General features: G+C 56.4%; 1 protein-coding gene across 5 annotated transcripts in view; it reads right to left on the bottom strand.

Moving 5' to 3' along the window:
• The window catches only part of LOC107517420 (contactin-3), a 103,772-nt gene that overhangs the window by 61,962 nt on the left and 25,833 nt on the right, over positions 1-15,977 (bottom strand). For 4 of the 5 annotated variants that reach the window (XR_001598507.2, XM_016158115.2, XM_016158116.2 and 1 more), the window contains exons 1-2: positions 4,922-6,023; positions 921-1,047 (exon numbers count right to left, since the gene is read on the bottom strand). Coding sequence is in view for 4 of the 5 variants with exons in the window: in XM_016158115.2 (XP_016013601.2) it covers positions 921-1,047; positions 4,922-4,976 (182 nt within the window). In the remaining variant the exon portion in view is untranslated. Of the gene's footprint in view, positions 1-920; positions 1,048-4,921; positions 6,024-15,977 lie in introns of those variants that run through there. The other variant, XM_016158114.2, reaches the window with a different exon arrangement.

The following is a 15,977-nucleotide window of genomic DNA, read 5'->3' as shown; positions in this document are numbered from 1 at the left end:
GTGGCTGTTGGCGTCTCCTGTTTACATGGGCTGAAGGGACCAGAGACGCCGATGGCCCACGTGACCAGTATGGACACTTAGAATTTTATTATGAACGAAGGCTGAAGTCTGCAGGTCACAGGAAAGGTTTTGTGGAGGGTTTCAAGGCCGATGCTCACGTGTGCATGGTGCCTCCAGCACGTCTCATAGCTGTGAGCGCAGCACCTGCGACTTACACGTCACTCATTCCTTTGCCTAGGCCCCTCTGAGAGGGAAAATGTTAGTCTTGTGTCATCTAATAACGTAAATACTCACGCCACCCACGTGAGTGCATCCTCCCCAAAATGCTCACACCCATGTAAAGGTGACAGGACTCCAGGCTTGTTCTTGTTTTCCTTAGAGCTTCCTGTGACGTGTGCAGATTCTCCGTGAACAGGCGTTATTTACACATTCCGAAAAACACATACTTTCCTGCGAAAAATTCTAACAGCTCAAACATACCGTTTCTTCAATAATAGGTAAAAGGACCTAAGAACGTGTTTTACTCTCCTATACTTAACAGTAAAGCAAGAAGAGATGCTGAGGCATCTTTTTTTTTTTTTTTTTTTTTTAAACTATGATTTCTAAAGACCTTTGGAACGTTTCTGATCTCATTCCCCAAAGTGGATGTGTTCCCAATGACAGTACGCGAGTCCAAGTCCGTACACGAAACTGCACCATCGATCTGTAAACACGCTACGTGTTCGTCAACCAAGACCTGATGTGAAGCAGACAGAACCGCCTGGCCCGGATCCCGCGCATACGCCTCGGGTCTGCCGAGCACGGAGCCTGGCCGCGGCTGCGCACCGCTTCCCCCTGCGGCATGAACACACCGGAGCGCACAAACCCGCCGCCGCCACGCCACAGGGCCCCGGCGCGCGCTCTCGGGGCTCCCGCCATACCTGTAGCGAGGGGGAGGGCTGCCTCTGGCTTCGCAGGCGAGGGTGACCTTCTGACCGCCCAGGCCCGCGGGGACGATGCTGCTGCTGGGCTCTGTGATGAACATGGGGCCTTGCGAGGGCAGCTCACCTACGGGGAAACATCCGGAAACAGCCGTGATGAGAACGTGGTGAGCACGAAGGCGGGCAACACGTGCAGCTCCTTGGACGGAGGGGCTTCCGGCCACGCCCCCGACACACGCAGGGGCTTCCGGCCACGGCCCCTCCCAACCCCGACACACGCAGGGGCTTCCGGCCACGGCCCCTCCCAACCCCGACACACGCAGGGGCTTCCGGCCACGCCCCCGACACGCGCAGGGGCTTCCGGCCACGCCCCCGACACATGCAGGGGCTTCCGGCCACCGCCCCCCAGGCCGGTGTCAGCGAGCCCCAGGCAGCGACGCCAAAGGAACAATGGCATAAAAGTGTCTCCCCAGAGGCCAGGCGACCCAGAGGCGTCAGTCCTGAGAACGCGAAGCCACCGCGGCCGGCTCCCTACTGGGAGCCCCTCTGCCAAACCATGGCAGAATTCAGCCGGTGACACGAGGGTCCCTCTCGCATCGACTCGGCCGGGCACAAGGACCTGAAAGCGGAGAAGGTCAGTGCGCCGTGCGCACCAGACACGCGACTACGCGGTGGGGTTTCCACCTTATAAGCAGCACGCTGAAGAGCAGGGCACGGGGAGCACGTGTCCGTGGAGGTGCTTAAGGGAACCCGAGCACGAAGAACGTGTGCGCACACGTGTGTGCTCATACACCGTGCACAGAGGCACACACGCACCCTCACACATGTGTACATCAGATGCACACACGTGCTCACACGCACACATGAACCCCGGCGCTTCCTCGGTCGCCGCACCCTCTCCTGACCCTGGTGCTGACTGCCCGAGGCGCACGCCCGCCACGTGCGAGCCCAGACGCCCCTGTGGCTTCTCTGGCATCGGTCGCCGCCCCAGAGCCCCCGACTCACACAGCTGAGCGCACGTGGATGACCAGACGCGGCAGGCCCGTCCCGCCAAGCCTCGTGCTCAGAGAGAAGGGGCGCCCCGCCGCGTGCAGCCGGAGAGGCCGGTGACGAGGCCCTGGCACGGGCTCGCCTGCTGGCAGGAGAGACGCAGAGGGAACAGGCGCTGATGTCTCCGTCGGTGTCGAAGGAACGATGCGGCCTTTTCTCCAGAAATGGATCTGGATCCTCGAAGGGACCGACCAGGGTTGCCCCAAAGATGTTCATGACCAGTGAGGCGGCTGGCTGGGGATGGCAGAGGCCTGTCACCGACGGAACAGGTTCGCCGTAACATCTGGATGGACGCGAAACTCTACTGCTCGCGACGAGCCTTTTCGGATATGCCAGCCTGGCTCCGAAGGTCTGTTTTAAGTTTGCAACTTCAAACGAAGGGCGCCTAAGAGTCCCGCTCAGGAGGGGCCAGCCCTGCGGTCCAGGCCGGAGGTGTCCTCCTCCAAACACCCACGAGCGACATGGAGCAAGCGCTGTGAACGCGACAGTGCCCGAGGGCCCGAGGCGAGGCCACGTGATGGTCGGATGGGGCCGAGCGCTCCCAGTGGCCACGCTCTACTCCACTCGTGGGGACAGACGGGAAGCACGAGGTGGGGCTCCTAGAAGCCGTGCTGGGGCCACCCCCTTCCTGTGACTCACGTCCCATCTACACGGAGGAAAACGCGGCTCCGTTCAAAATGGACACCCGGCCCAGGCTCTGCACCCCTGCGCGGTTCGCACAGAATGCTGCACACCGAGCTGCAGTTCAAGGTCACTGTTCCTACGAGAAACAGTCACACGGTGGGGCCTTCCCGTCACCAACCACTGTGACGGAGACGCGTCAAGAGTAGGCACGAGGGGCGACGCCGCCGGCGGCACGTGGGAGCTGCGTCCCCGCGGGGCCGGACGCGCATGCGCATGCGGCTGCCCGCGGCCGCGCACGCTCGCCCTGCTCTGCCTTCACTCCTCGTGGCACCAGTGCCTCCTGACTCAGCGTCACTTTCCGCCCCATCGTGACGTGACACAAACCCCACGGGGCCGAAGCTCTCTGTCCGTTTTCTTCCCCGGAACAGCGCCCGGTGTGTGATGGTAACAAACACCTGCAAGAATGAACCAAGCCTGGAGCTGCCGAGGAAGAGCAGTCAGCTGATCTCGGGACGAACTCCCGCCCCTTCACCGTGGGGCGCTGGGGAGGGGTGGGGGAGAACGAGGTGCAAAGATAAGTGTGCAAGACAATGGAGGAAAAATGCATAAAGGGACAACAAAGTTAAATGTGAGAAGGTAAAAGCAACAAATTATGAAGCACTTGCTGCATCTGAGTTTGTACCTTCGGCTGAACACTCCTTCACACCATGTTTCCATTTATTGTGAGATCATCCCTATACCGGGAACAGACTTCTAATTTTAATATATAAAACAATGACCCAATATTGGTTGACAGACTATCACACTCACAAGCCAGGCTTTATATAGATTCGAAAGGAGCACCGATGCTCAGGACATAAAGTACTGTTCATAATCAATGCTCTTTAGCCAAATTCCCCACCTCCCATGTTATAAGGATTACCAGTTCTCCAAGTAACACCACACACAGTTTATCATGCATTGATTAACCGGATTCTCCCTCACCAGCGCTCACAGCGATTTACCAATGTGCCTAGAGCTGAAGTTGACCTTTAAGCTTTTTAATAAGGTTTAGTATTTTAGTAAAATGAATACTGCTTCATCCATAAATCTGCTCATGAATATGTAGAACATTTCTCAAAAATGCTAAAGAATAATTAATACGATTTGCACATAGTGTACAACCACACATTAAAATGTTACACTTTGGAAAACCTGGTCTCTTTTCTTTAGCTACACCTCCCCTTCCTGAGCCTATCTTCCTATTTCTAAAGGGTTGGACGCTTCGTGGTGGCTTCTGTAAAAGCCAGTATCGTGAACGATATGCTGCCTTTCACCTGCTCTTTCTACAACGGGACCGAAATTTGAAACTTTGTAAATGAAGAAAATAATCCAAGATAAAAACATTTTGTTTTGATATCTGTATTGGTCTTTCTCCAAAGACGATGTAAAACAGCAGAAATTTTGAAATTATTACTCCTTTTCCCCTTTGTGCTTGACCAGTAAGCAGTCAGAAAAAATGTCTTAGGAACAATACTGAGGTATCCCAGGGGAAAACCCATTAAAAATTTATATTAAAACTTACAGGTTTTCATTTCATTTAAATATATGAAGAATGTTGAAAGTCTGAGATAAGAACTCCAAAGTCTACTCCAAGATATGCACGTCTTCAGGTATCACCTGTCTCACCTGAGGCCGCCTTTAGCCTCACCCACAGCAACTCCTGCCTTTTAATTGTTGTGTGTGTGTGGGTGTATCACTTTGTTTTAAAAACCATTCTCTTATCCACTCTTGCAGAAAACAAAATGAAACAAACAAACAAAAAATACGTCAAATCATTTATAAAAGTTGCTTTTGTATGATGGATATATGGAAAACTATCCCTTTTCTCCCCACTTTGTTCTAAACTTCACACTTTCCAAATTATCAAATAAAAGCCTATTTTTATTTTTAGAGCCTCAAATAAGTTCTTTGCCAGAAAATAAAAGTAGTTTGATGATTAGATGTGAAAACAGCGGCATCTTTAAAATTTACGTTATTCCTCTACACTAGAGAGTATAACTTTTAGTTCTTCTTGGAAAAAAAACTTACGAATTCATATTCTCAAATTCTAATTAATTTGAAGTACTACAGGTGAGCTGTACTGTAAAGTGTGGGAATAACACAACGTGCCGAAACGAGGGGTGGTATGAGAACCCAATAATCAGGGGAGAGAATTAAGAGTTTTCCTTCTGGAAAAAAAGATCTTTTTCTTTGCTACTGCTGGGGTATTATTTTGACATTTAAAAATTATTTAATGTGACTCGAGGACAGTTCTGACCCCGACTTAAAATGCCACGCGTCCTTACCTCCAAGGCAGCCCATGACGCAGAGCAGGACCAGCTGTCTCCACGGCAACGTCATCCTCGGCGGTGGCAGCGGGAGGGGTCCCCGGCCAGCCTGCGACCACAGAACGCGGTGTCTCCAGTAAACCCCCAACCTGTAAAATGCACGTGTGCGGAAGTTAGACTCGAAAACGTGAGTTGCTTCAAAAAACAGGTTTTCCTCTTTTTATCAAACTGTATGCCACTCAAAATCCTTACGTGAAATGAATCATTTCTGATGCTAAAGAGATGTATGAAATGCAGATACTTAAAAAAAAACACACACACTTTACGTAACTGACAGGCAGAGGGAAGTAGCACCTCAAAATCAGAAATCTTCACCTTGCTACAGAATTAAACATTAACATGTTAAATATCCAAATGTTTGTCACATAATAATGACAGCAAATAAAATAAAGCCCTGAGATGCTAACTTTTCTCATTTTCTCAAATGATCACATTTTCACACAACTAAGAGAGTCGAGGAAGCAGCTTTCTGTGTGTCCTGCCCCTGGACCTATCGCAGGAGATAGAAATGATAACGAGCACTCCCACGTTCACCCCCAGCCTGAGACAGGGGGAGAGAGCCTCCGATGATCGCGCTGCCCGGACCGGATCGGAACCTCCGACGGTGCACACTGCTCCGTCCGCCAATCTTGCAGATGAAACTCTCTTCTTAAATGATGGCTCCGATGTGTGATGTAATGTAGCTGGTCAGAACACGTGTCCCAAAGAGTCGTTTCAAAACTGACACTACGCCAGCGTCCAGGTCATGTTCTGAGAACCACATGCTGAGCCAGTCGTCCCTACAGCGGCACATCTATCCTCAGTCCCTGGCCACCTAGCGCAGGTCCTTGGGGCGGGAACCCGGGGACTGTGCTCCTGGGGCTGCGGGCAGCGTCCACCCAGCCTGGGAAGTGCAGGACTCGAGGCGCCCGCCACCCTGTCAGGGGGAGGGGAGCTGGGGCGTCACACGGCACCCCGGAGTCACCGTGGGGGAGGCACTTCCGGCTTCTCGTCACAGGGCAGCCACATGACTCCAGGGAAAGAGAGGCAGCTGGGGCTCCGGGGGGTGCAGGCTTGGGACCACACACGGGCACAGTGTGTCCGCTGCGCCAGGCACAGGGCACCGAGGCTCTGCGAAGCCACCTCCCGCAGCAGCCAGGCCCGGGGGCCGATGACCCACGCCCCGGGTGTGCGCATAAGCATAGGCTCCCTCAGCGACCACACCTGCCAAGTTCCTGGCCCTCCGGCTCCACAGCTGGGCCGGACGCTTGCCCCGCCCAGCCTTCCTCCTGCTGCTCTGCTCAGCAGGCGGCCCAGGCTGTGTCCACGGTCATTCTCGACTACAAACCCGGGTGACAGCTAAGCCATTCTGGACAAACCTAAAACAAGCCATAACCACCATTCCCTCCTCTGAGCACGTATGTGAGACGAGTGCAGCCGAGACACGTAAGAAGCTGACACACACACACACACACACGTACACACGCACACACACATGCACACACTAGTGCCCCCCCACGCACACATGTGCACACACTAGCACACACGTGCACACACATACACATGCATGCACACTGGCACACACACATGCACACAACGTACACGTGCACACGTGCGTGCACACAGGCACATAAACACAGCATACACACATGTGCGTGTGCACACACACATATAATAGATGAGATGATTCTGTTTCAACTTTCGCATAAATTACAGCAGCAATCAGTCATAAAGGGCCCGGGGACCGGGCAGCAGAGAGCGACACGGGATGCGTCAGACGCTCGTGGGAAGCTGGGGAGACGTGCAAGGCGCGTGGCTGGCTGGGGACGCGGGTGAGTCCCGGGCACAGCACAGGCTGGACCGAACGCGCTTCTCCTCTGAGGACGCAGAGCCATCCAGGCCGCGCTCCAAATCCAACTGGAAAAGAGGTCGCTAACAACAAAAGACTTGGAAAGAACAGGCCACTGGAATTTTCCAGGAAAAAAAGACAAATCATAGCAAAGAAGCTGGTAGTAACAGCACCAGGACCATGATTAAAAAGCCCCCGAACACGTGGGGTTTCGCTCCATGCCCCACGGAGCACAGGAAGCACATGCTGCGTCCTGACGCCGTGTCGGATGGACATGTGCTGGACCCTCGTGGACAGGGCACGGAGACGCCTGGACAGCAGCTCTGCAGCTGAGCGGGGACCCGCACCTGTCACTGGCCCCTCACGCCCCCTGCACCCCACGCGCGTCCCCCGGGTGTGCTCCCCTGAGCCTCAGGAGCGAGGAGCCCATCAAGTGCAGCGGCAAAGTCCCCGCCTGCAATGTGCGTCTGGCCGGGGACCTGCGTCTGGCCGGGGACCTCCCTGTGCGTGACAGCGGTCCAGGCCCTGAAAGGCAGCAACGTATACAGCACGACTTCCCAGCACGGCGGCCGAGGCCACGAGCGTGGCCGTCATGAGCACGTGCACAGGCGTCCCGTTGAAGATGCCTTTGCCCCGTGAGCGGTCACTGAGCACCCATGGGTGTGGGGCGGTGGGGTCGGGCGTGACAGAACCGAAGGATGATGGAGGCGGGGTGCGCTGGCCTGTGAGGGTGGGACGGAGGGGAGACGCCCCGCGGAAGCGTCGGTGGACGGCCCCCAGGAGGCTCGGCCTCTGAGGCGGTGACGGAGACGGAGGGAGCAGGGCCGGCCCGGTCAGCGGCGTGCGGAGTGAGCGGGGCGGGCGGCTCCGAACCCCACTGCGGACGACACCGCACGGGCGTGACCTGGTCAGCACCCTGCTGAGTCGCCCCTGTCCCAGCCACCTCATCTCCCAGGCTGCCCTAGAGCCCCCCACCTCGATCCACCACCCAAAGCAGGAGCCCCCAACCCCTGGGCTGTGGACTGGTACCAGTCCTGGCCCGTTAGGACCCAGGCCGCACAGCAGGAGATGAGCCACGGGGAGCAGACGAAGCTCCATCCGCATCTGCAGCCGCCCCCAGCGCCAGCATCGCCGCCTCAGCTCCGCCTCAGGTCGTCAGGCGTCAGGTGCTCACAGGAGCGCCGGGTCCCGGTGCCAGACAGGTGGGGGACCGCTGGGCAACAGAGTCAATGCCTGGCTTGGCGGGGGACCCCGAGGATCTCCCTCCAGCCCGCGTCACTTCTGACTGGTCAGTGCCCGTGACCTGCTGCTAGTTAAACGCGGTGGCAGAGGCCCAGTGATGTGGTGTCCTTGGCTTGTTGCAGGAACAGGATGAAGACGGATGAGCTGGCCAGCAGACGGCCGAGTGAGCGTGGTGGGAATGAGGCCGCGGATGGATGATGGGGTCGCCCCGCCCCCAGAGTCTGGCTCGAGCACTGGTCTCAGGATAAAGCCCTTTGAAAAGTCGCTACAATTTTAACCAGGGTTGACAGGCCTGGATTTGCAATGGGCATTTAAATCAGGCACATTATAATCTGTATCACGCTTAAAAGGACAAAAAGAAAACACATTACACCAATTTCATTCTTGCCTTCAGACTCATAGAAATCAGAGGCAAGAAAATATTAGGCAAACTGCCTGATATTACAGAAGAAATACGTATATTCTAATATTCTTATATATGCACACACACAGGCACATGCTGTATAAAATCTGAAGATGAAGAGCAACCCCATTCATGAGTATTATATTTAAAAATTACATTACTCGTTTTTCATTACTGCTAAGTAGGGCATTGACTTTACAAATAAAGAAGGCAATTAATACAATGACGATCTGGCCTCTCCGCACTGCCAAGCACGGACACAGGGAGGAGGGGCTCGCAGCAGCGCGCCCCACTTCTGAAATTACCGAGCTGAAATGATTACAAAGGGAGAAGCCACCGAAGCAAGGCCGATGCACATCAGAATGCCATCTGCTCAGAAAGAACACCCTACTATTCGCAGAGATGCTGTAAATCGAGGAAGAGAGAGACACCCTCTAGAATTCCCTCTGCTAACAGAAACTTGCATCTGGGGGCCAAAGCTTAACACGTTCACGACATGCTCCTCATGGCAGGTTTAAATAGCTCCTGAATTCCGTGCGTATTGGACTCGAAACCAAACACGCCCTGAAGAGTTCCTGGCCGCTCTAAGTGACCACGTGTGGTTTCTGCCGCGCACATTACGAAGCGGCTGCTGACTCTAAGTCACGAAACATCGATGCTATTCGCGGTCTTGAGCGCGCGTGGACAACGCTGAACGCCGTCTCGCACGTGCTCAGAGCCTCTTTACACGGAGGGATGTTTGGCAGGGGCGGGTTGGTTTAGTTTGGCTTCATTTCTGTTGGGACAACCAGGTCCCTAAGAGCACCCTCTTCCTTCTCACCTTCAGAGACAAACATGACAGCAGCCTTGTTTAGAAGGACTGCCTAGCAAAGTCACGCCCACAAAGTCACCTCCCTCGGGGACCGGATGGACAAAGCCATTCACGAATGTACACAGTTCTCCACCTCGATGCACCCCCCACGCCCCAGAAACCCTGACCAATTAGGGAGCAGGCACAGTAAGATCTTGGCAACTCGTGGACAGAGGTGCGGTGACTAAGCGCTGTGTCTTCGGTCTTCTGGAACGTACATACTAAGTCACCGTCACAGGCCACGTGACAGGGAGTCCAGCAGCCCGATGAGACCGCACCACCCGCCAGGTCAGACTCAGGCGTCAGGCGCCCACCTGTCCGGCCGTTCACTCTGATCCCGTTCACTCTGATCCGCTCCGCACAGACCCCGCCTCTCTCCTGGACCAGCGGGGGTGACGTTTACACCGTCCCTGCCCCAGAGAGTCTTGATGACACCTCCCCCCCAGCCCGGGGAGGTGAGTGTGCGCACGCCACCGCTGTGCTGTGAGAGTCAAGTAAGACGGTGACTGTGTGCTCTGCCCAGTCCCCGGCATCCAGGACGCCAGGGCTACTGCTGTTATTTCAAAAAAAGTAAGTATAATTGGAACCCTGACTGGAGATAAATCAGAGACTTAAACAAAGCAGTAACTTAAACTTTGGTCTCTAACTCATTTTCAAGAGATACTAACTGCTTGGGCCGCTAACAACCTTTTTTTTTTTTTTTTTTTTTTTTTTGCTTATCTCTTTTTTTAAAACACTTGCTCTGCTTAACTGTGTTTTTACAAGTTGCATTATCACAGGAAGGAGAGATTTTGACACCTCTGGAAATGCTAATTGTGGCTATGAATAGTTATCTGCTTAGAATTCACACCTATTAGGGGCCTTGTCTAGGTGTATAAAACATCCCCTCTATCAAGGCAGGGTGTGAATCTAAAGGAGGAAGCTGTGAGAGCAGCTTGAATTTACACCCAAGGCATCTGCTTCAGCTGAGAGGAGAGGGGCCCAGCGCCCCGCGGTCCCCACCGGACCCCCACCCCCGCACATGCCCTCATCCACTGCCCACACGCCCGCCGCGGGAGGGGCGCGTGGAAGGGCCCAGACCACAACTATGAGCCGCGGGGGGCGGAGGGCAGGCGCCCCAGGCTCTGCTCGGCCTCCAGGGCGTCTGGGTGCCAGGCGCTCCAAGTTTCAGGCCGGGAGGACAGAGTTCCCGGCGAGGCCTCCCCGTTTCCAAACGCCAGAGAGCAGCTAACAAACCACAAGCTCACGTTTGTGCTGGCCAATGAGAGGTCTGCAGTGTAGACGGATTCAGACGGCCTGAAGCCGCTCAGTGAAAGGCACGTGCCCCTGGAACCACCGATGTGTGTCGCTGGCCGCTCGTGGCCCTGGAGGACACGGCACCGCATGCCAGAACCGCGCCAGCTCCCCCGCCCGTGGGGGGGGTCTCCGCAGCACTTTGGGGGTGTGACAGCGCCGAGGGAGAGGTCGCGGCCCCGCCCCCCGAAGGACAGGCCTCCGCTGTGGGGCGGGGCCGATGGGGGTGCACCCACTGCCTCCAGGGGCGGCACCCACTGCCTCCAGGGGCGCCGCAGCCCGCTGTGTCTGCGTCCGAGGCGGGGCGCGTCCCTGTGCCACACGGGACCCGATGTCGCAGGGCACGGCTGGGCCCACAGCAGACGCTCGCCCGGGAGGGCCCGAGTCAGGGCGGCGGGCGCGGCCCGAATCAGCCGTCCAGGGAGCCGTGCAGGTCGCAGCTCCCCGGCCTCCCCCGTCGCGACGCTAGGCGTCGGGCCCCGTGTCTGCTGCGGGGCGGCCGGCACCTTCGGGGACCCGCCCGCTGGCCCACGCCGAACGGGCTCCATGCTCCGTGACTCTCCCCGCCCCTGGCTCTGAGACTCGTCCTCACGAGGAAGGCGCCGGCAGGATGGGAGGCGCAGCATGTCCCCCACATGAGCCGCTTCCAAAGGCCAGCGCGAGGACTCTGCGAAGGCCTCCGCTCAGACCCCGCAGACGGAGAACGTCACTGTCCCTCTAGACTAAAGAGAGACGTGCCAGGCAGCTGGGGGCCGGGGCCCACGGGGGGGGGGTAGGGTGCGGGGTGGGGTGGGTGCCCCCGGTTCCAGGGGATGGGCAGGAACGGCTGCCTGGCAGGTGGACAGACCACCTGGGCCCGTGAGTGACCCCGGCCCAGTCCTCCCGAGCTGTGCTCATTGTCACGTTTCACAGCTAAGAGGCCCTGGGAAGCCCTGGGAAACACAGCGGGGGAGGCAGTGAGGGTCTGCCACTCCCCGCCGCCCCCCCCCCCCAAAAAAAAAAGACCTAAGTTAGGAGGCGGGACTTCACGCGCCCTCTGAGCCGGGGCTGAGACCCGACGCTACAGCCCTGGTCCAGGGGAGGCCATGGATACGAACTTGGAGGTTAGCAGCAAGCAAAAAGGAGTTGGTGCAGGTTAATTAGCGACTGTTTGCGCAACACTTTGGTGGGTGCGACGATGTTATTTTGGTTACGTAAGCGCTGATTTTACAGTTTGAACGCACAGCTATGCGGGATTCGGCACAAGCCAAGGAAGCGGAGACGCTGAGCTCCAGCGAGCGCCTCTCCCACGTCCCCCTCCCGAGCCGGGGGCAGGGCCGGAGGGCGCTCCCCTAGGTCAGCAGAGCCAGTGCTTCAGAGCAGCGGCCGGTCCCCGCCTGTGTGGCACCGGGCCCGGCGCTCCTGTGAGCACCTGACACATGACGACCTGAGGCGGAGCTGAGGCGGCGATGCCGGCGCTGGGGGCGGCTGCTGGTGCAGATGCAGCTTGGCTGGCTCCCCGCTGCTCCCCTTCTGCTGCGCAGCCCCGGGGCCTAACAGGCCAGGGACCGGTACCGGCCCTTGGCCCGGGGTTTGGGACAGATTTTCAAGGAACAACAAGAAAGGTGGATTCTCATTTCCTATAATAAACCTTCCGGCTTAGCTCATAGGTGCTGCCGGTTATTGGACGATGTGCACAAAAAGATAACGCTTGTTATTATTCGGGCATTTTGAAAACTTAAAACATTTCATGACAGACAAGATGTAGAGGGCATGGGGACAACCGGGTCCTTGGTGGGGGAGTGAGTTTCTGTGGAACGTGCCTCCCTGAGGCAGGAATGGAAAAAAGAAATGACGAGCGCAGCTTTTGGCTCGAAAACTAACAAAAGCTCAGGAAACTGCAGATGACCTGCGGCCACCACCGTCCTCCAACAGAGCCCCTCACCCGCCTCCCCGCTCAGAGCCCCTCGCCTCCTCGCCCCCTCGTGCGGCCCCGCAGGCGCCCCGGGCGCCCCCACCGCTGGCCCGGGGCCTCCGTGCTCAGTGCACCTGCTGATGCCCACGCGCTGCCCCGCCGCGGTCGGCACTCAGCACGTGTCCCGTGCTGGCCTCTGCATCCTCCCCCTCCTCCGGGCAGAGGCCACCCAAGTCTGCGCAGTGCCCCGGACACCGCATTCCGCACCCGGCGCTCCACGTGGCTCACGCTAGCGGCCGTGGGATGCGAGGGAGACCGAGCAGCCTGCTCGCGGCTGAGGACACCGCGTCCCCAGCAGACGCCCCCACCGCTGCCCTCCCCGGTTCCCCCACGGCCTCGCACCCAGCAAGACCCCCTCCGCTCCTCGCCACCCAAGCCACGTGGCTGTCCCACAGGGAGACGGATGCAGCCCGTGGTCCCCAGGATCGAGCACTAACCAAGCATCATTTGTCTACATGTGTGTTTATCTGGTGTGTGCGTGTGCAAGTCTGTACACACAGTGCTTATGCACAATTTATACGCTTTGTAAATGCAGACAGGAGGGTGGTATATCTTACTTACAAGTTTGCAACCGTGATACACAGGTTGTTCTGTAGCCTATTTTTCCATTTAAAATTATGAACTTTTGGTTTTAAGAAGTAATACAAATCCATTGGGTAAAGTATTAAAAGTCAAAAAGACAAATACGAAACACTAATAAAAAACACCAAATCCAGACAAAACCATTGGAAACAATTTAAAAGCTGGAGACCGCCCAGTGCTGTTGAGTCAGGAGAGCAGAAAACTCCCAGGCTCTGGCTGGGGGGGCATGGGCAAAGATATGTCACTGTCGGGTGACCCGCAGGGCACAGACACACACCAGAAAACTCCTGCACACGCGCACACACATACACCGGAAAACTGCACACACGCACAGACACACACCAGAAAACTCCTGCACACATGCACACACACACCCCGGAAAACTCCTGCACACGCACACCGCTCAGCACGTCCAAACCCACGCCGGCAGCACGTGGCTGGCAGCGAACCCGGGCACGGACCCCTGTCGGCCAGCGAGGGGCGGATGAAGGGCCGGGGCGGCCGGCCAGCAGAAGGCTGGCTTACACAGCCGCCTGATCAGATTTCAGAAATACACGGAATGAAAACGCACACTGTGGAAGAACAGAAGACCATTTACGTGAAATAAACAAAAAAACCCCAAAACTTAATAGCTGTACAGAGCTACCTGAACACACAGTTGAACTAAAATAAAAACGGGCAAAAGATACATGTAAAATGCAAACCGCGCCCAAGCCCCAGGGTAAGGAGAGACCTGAAAATAGGGAGAAACAAAGTAACCTTCAAAGCCGCTGAAGGCGTTCGGTTTCTTAAGCTGTGCTCTGGCGTCTGAGTTTATCGTTCTACATAAACTACGTGCGTGACATATATTCCGTCATATGCACGAAACGTCTGTTTCTCTGCGAGAGCAAATGTGACAGTGTCTTGCCAAACGCCATCAAGTGGGGACTAACACGGTGGCAACGTGGTTTCATCTTACGTGTCAATTCTCCCTGCTGGGGGCGGCTTTCTGAAAGTCCTTAGAGGAAGCTGAGACCCAAACGGAGCTCACCCGGACACCAGGACAGCGCCCACAGCCGTCACCCGGACTCCAGGACAGCGCCCACAGCCGTCACCCAGACTCCAGGACAGCGCCCACCTCGGCCGTCACCCGGAAGCCAGGACAGCGCCCACCTCGGCCGTGGGTCAGGGGCTGGTGGCCCGAGCCCCATGGGTCCCACCGTTCTGGTGTGTGATGCGCCAGAATGAAGCCAGTCGCTGCAGCATGACCTGGCCCACCCTGGGGTGGGGGTCTGCACAGGGCACTGAAACGTGTGATTTTCACTGTGTCAATGTGACTGGCCACCAAGGCTTTGGAATGAAGATTTAAGCAAGTGACTTAGGACAATTCACCTGCAGCACCTCACACAAAACTAAGAAGGTAGAGAGGCCAGGAAAACGGGGCGCGCCTAAGCGGGGGTCTGCCCGGCGATGTCCGAGCCCGGGGTGCACGTGCACCGAGGGACTCCCGCCGCGGCGTCTGGAGTCGCGAGCGAGCGCTCGGGCGCCGTGCCGCTGACGGCGCTCAGCGGTGTCGGGGGACGAGGCGAACCGGAGCGGTGACCGGCGCGCCCGGCCTGACGCGGCCGCAGCGAGCAGGGCGGACCCGCCAGTCCCGAGTGCTGCCGCACGCGACCAGAGGGTTCGCCGACGCCGAGCCCCGTCGTTCTGCTTCTCCAGGAGGAAAACAGCCTAAAAGGTAGCGATTAAAGGAATGAATTTTCAGCTTTTCTTTTTTAAAGAAAAAGGGCAACTGCCACCTGGCGAGACCTAATTGTCAGGAACGGAGCGCTGAGTGCCAGCACCGCTGGCGGAGGGCGGGCGGGCGGGGCGTGGGCGGCGGCCGCAGCAGGCTCGTCCCCACGGGGGACAGTGACCCGCGCCTTTCGCCACGTGGCCAGGAACGGAGGGCGAGAGCCAGCGTGCGGCCTGCGGCTCGGGAGGTCATCGCTGGGCCTAACGCGGTCTTAGAACATCTCAAAGACGACGCAGCCCGGCTAAAGCTTTCCAGGTTTGTCACTCCAGGCAAAGTGCTGGTTATAACGCTCGTCATTGTTTTTCTACCAACAACAGCAGAAAAAGGTACTAAAGGGAAAACACTCCAACACTGAGATAAAAACACACTTTTACAGGAAACAGGAATTACTATGAGGAAGCTAAAATGCTGTCCAGAAATATATAGATTTAGTTTACAACTAAAAATATTAGACATGAACAAATTTAGTACAAGGTCACAAAAGGTCCCACACACTAGATCTCCAGTGCTGTTTTCTAATTTTACCCTGAAGATATTCTCAACGTTCATGTTATGTGTGGAACATGATTTATACCCTCCTGCCCTCAGAAAGGTAAAAACCGAGGAAGGGACGCTTCCGCCACAGCAACGGCACAGGCAGGGGTCAAGCCCGGGTGTGGAGTGGACGGCCCCTCACGGCCCGGTTCTCGGACCAGAGAAACGAGAAGCCGGGCCGTATGGGAAGCGAAACTGAACAGAGCGGCCACTGGTGACCATCTCGGCAAGCCCCGCGGAAAAGAGGTCAAGGACAAAGACTCGTTCAAAGAACACCTGAGAACGTTACTGCTTCTTCGCCAATGGTTTTTAATCATGTTCAACTGACGAGTTCAAGTCAAACTTTCAATTTCCAATGGTAGAGTTTGCAGAGTCATTGGGGGAAAATTAATCAGAAACTCCAGGAACGCAAGAGTCAGAAAGAACACAAACCGATTTTTCTATATTGATCACAGACCACAGAGCAGAAAATAAACCAGGGAACCGACATGCGAGGTCGGGCTGCCGCTGGGCGCGGACGGCGTCGTCAGAACTTCTCGGTAGATTATGGCATG

This window comes from Rousettus aegyptiacus, unplaced genomic scaffold, assembly GCF_014176215.1.
Source record: "Rousettus aegyptiacus isolate mRouAeg1 unplaced genomic scaffold, mRouAeg1.p scaffold_m13_p_4, whole genome shotgun sequence".
NCBI lineage: Eukaryota > Metazoa > Chordata > Mammalia > Chiroptera > Pteropodidae > Rousettus > Rousettus aegyptiacus.
This window is presented reverse-complemented; position numbering and strand designations above follow the sequence as displayed.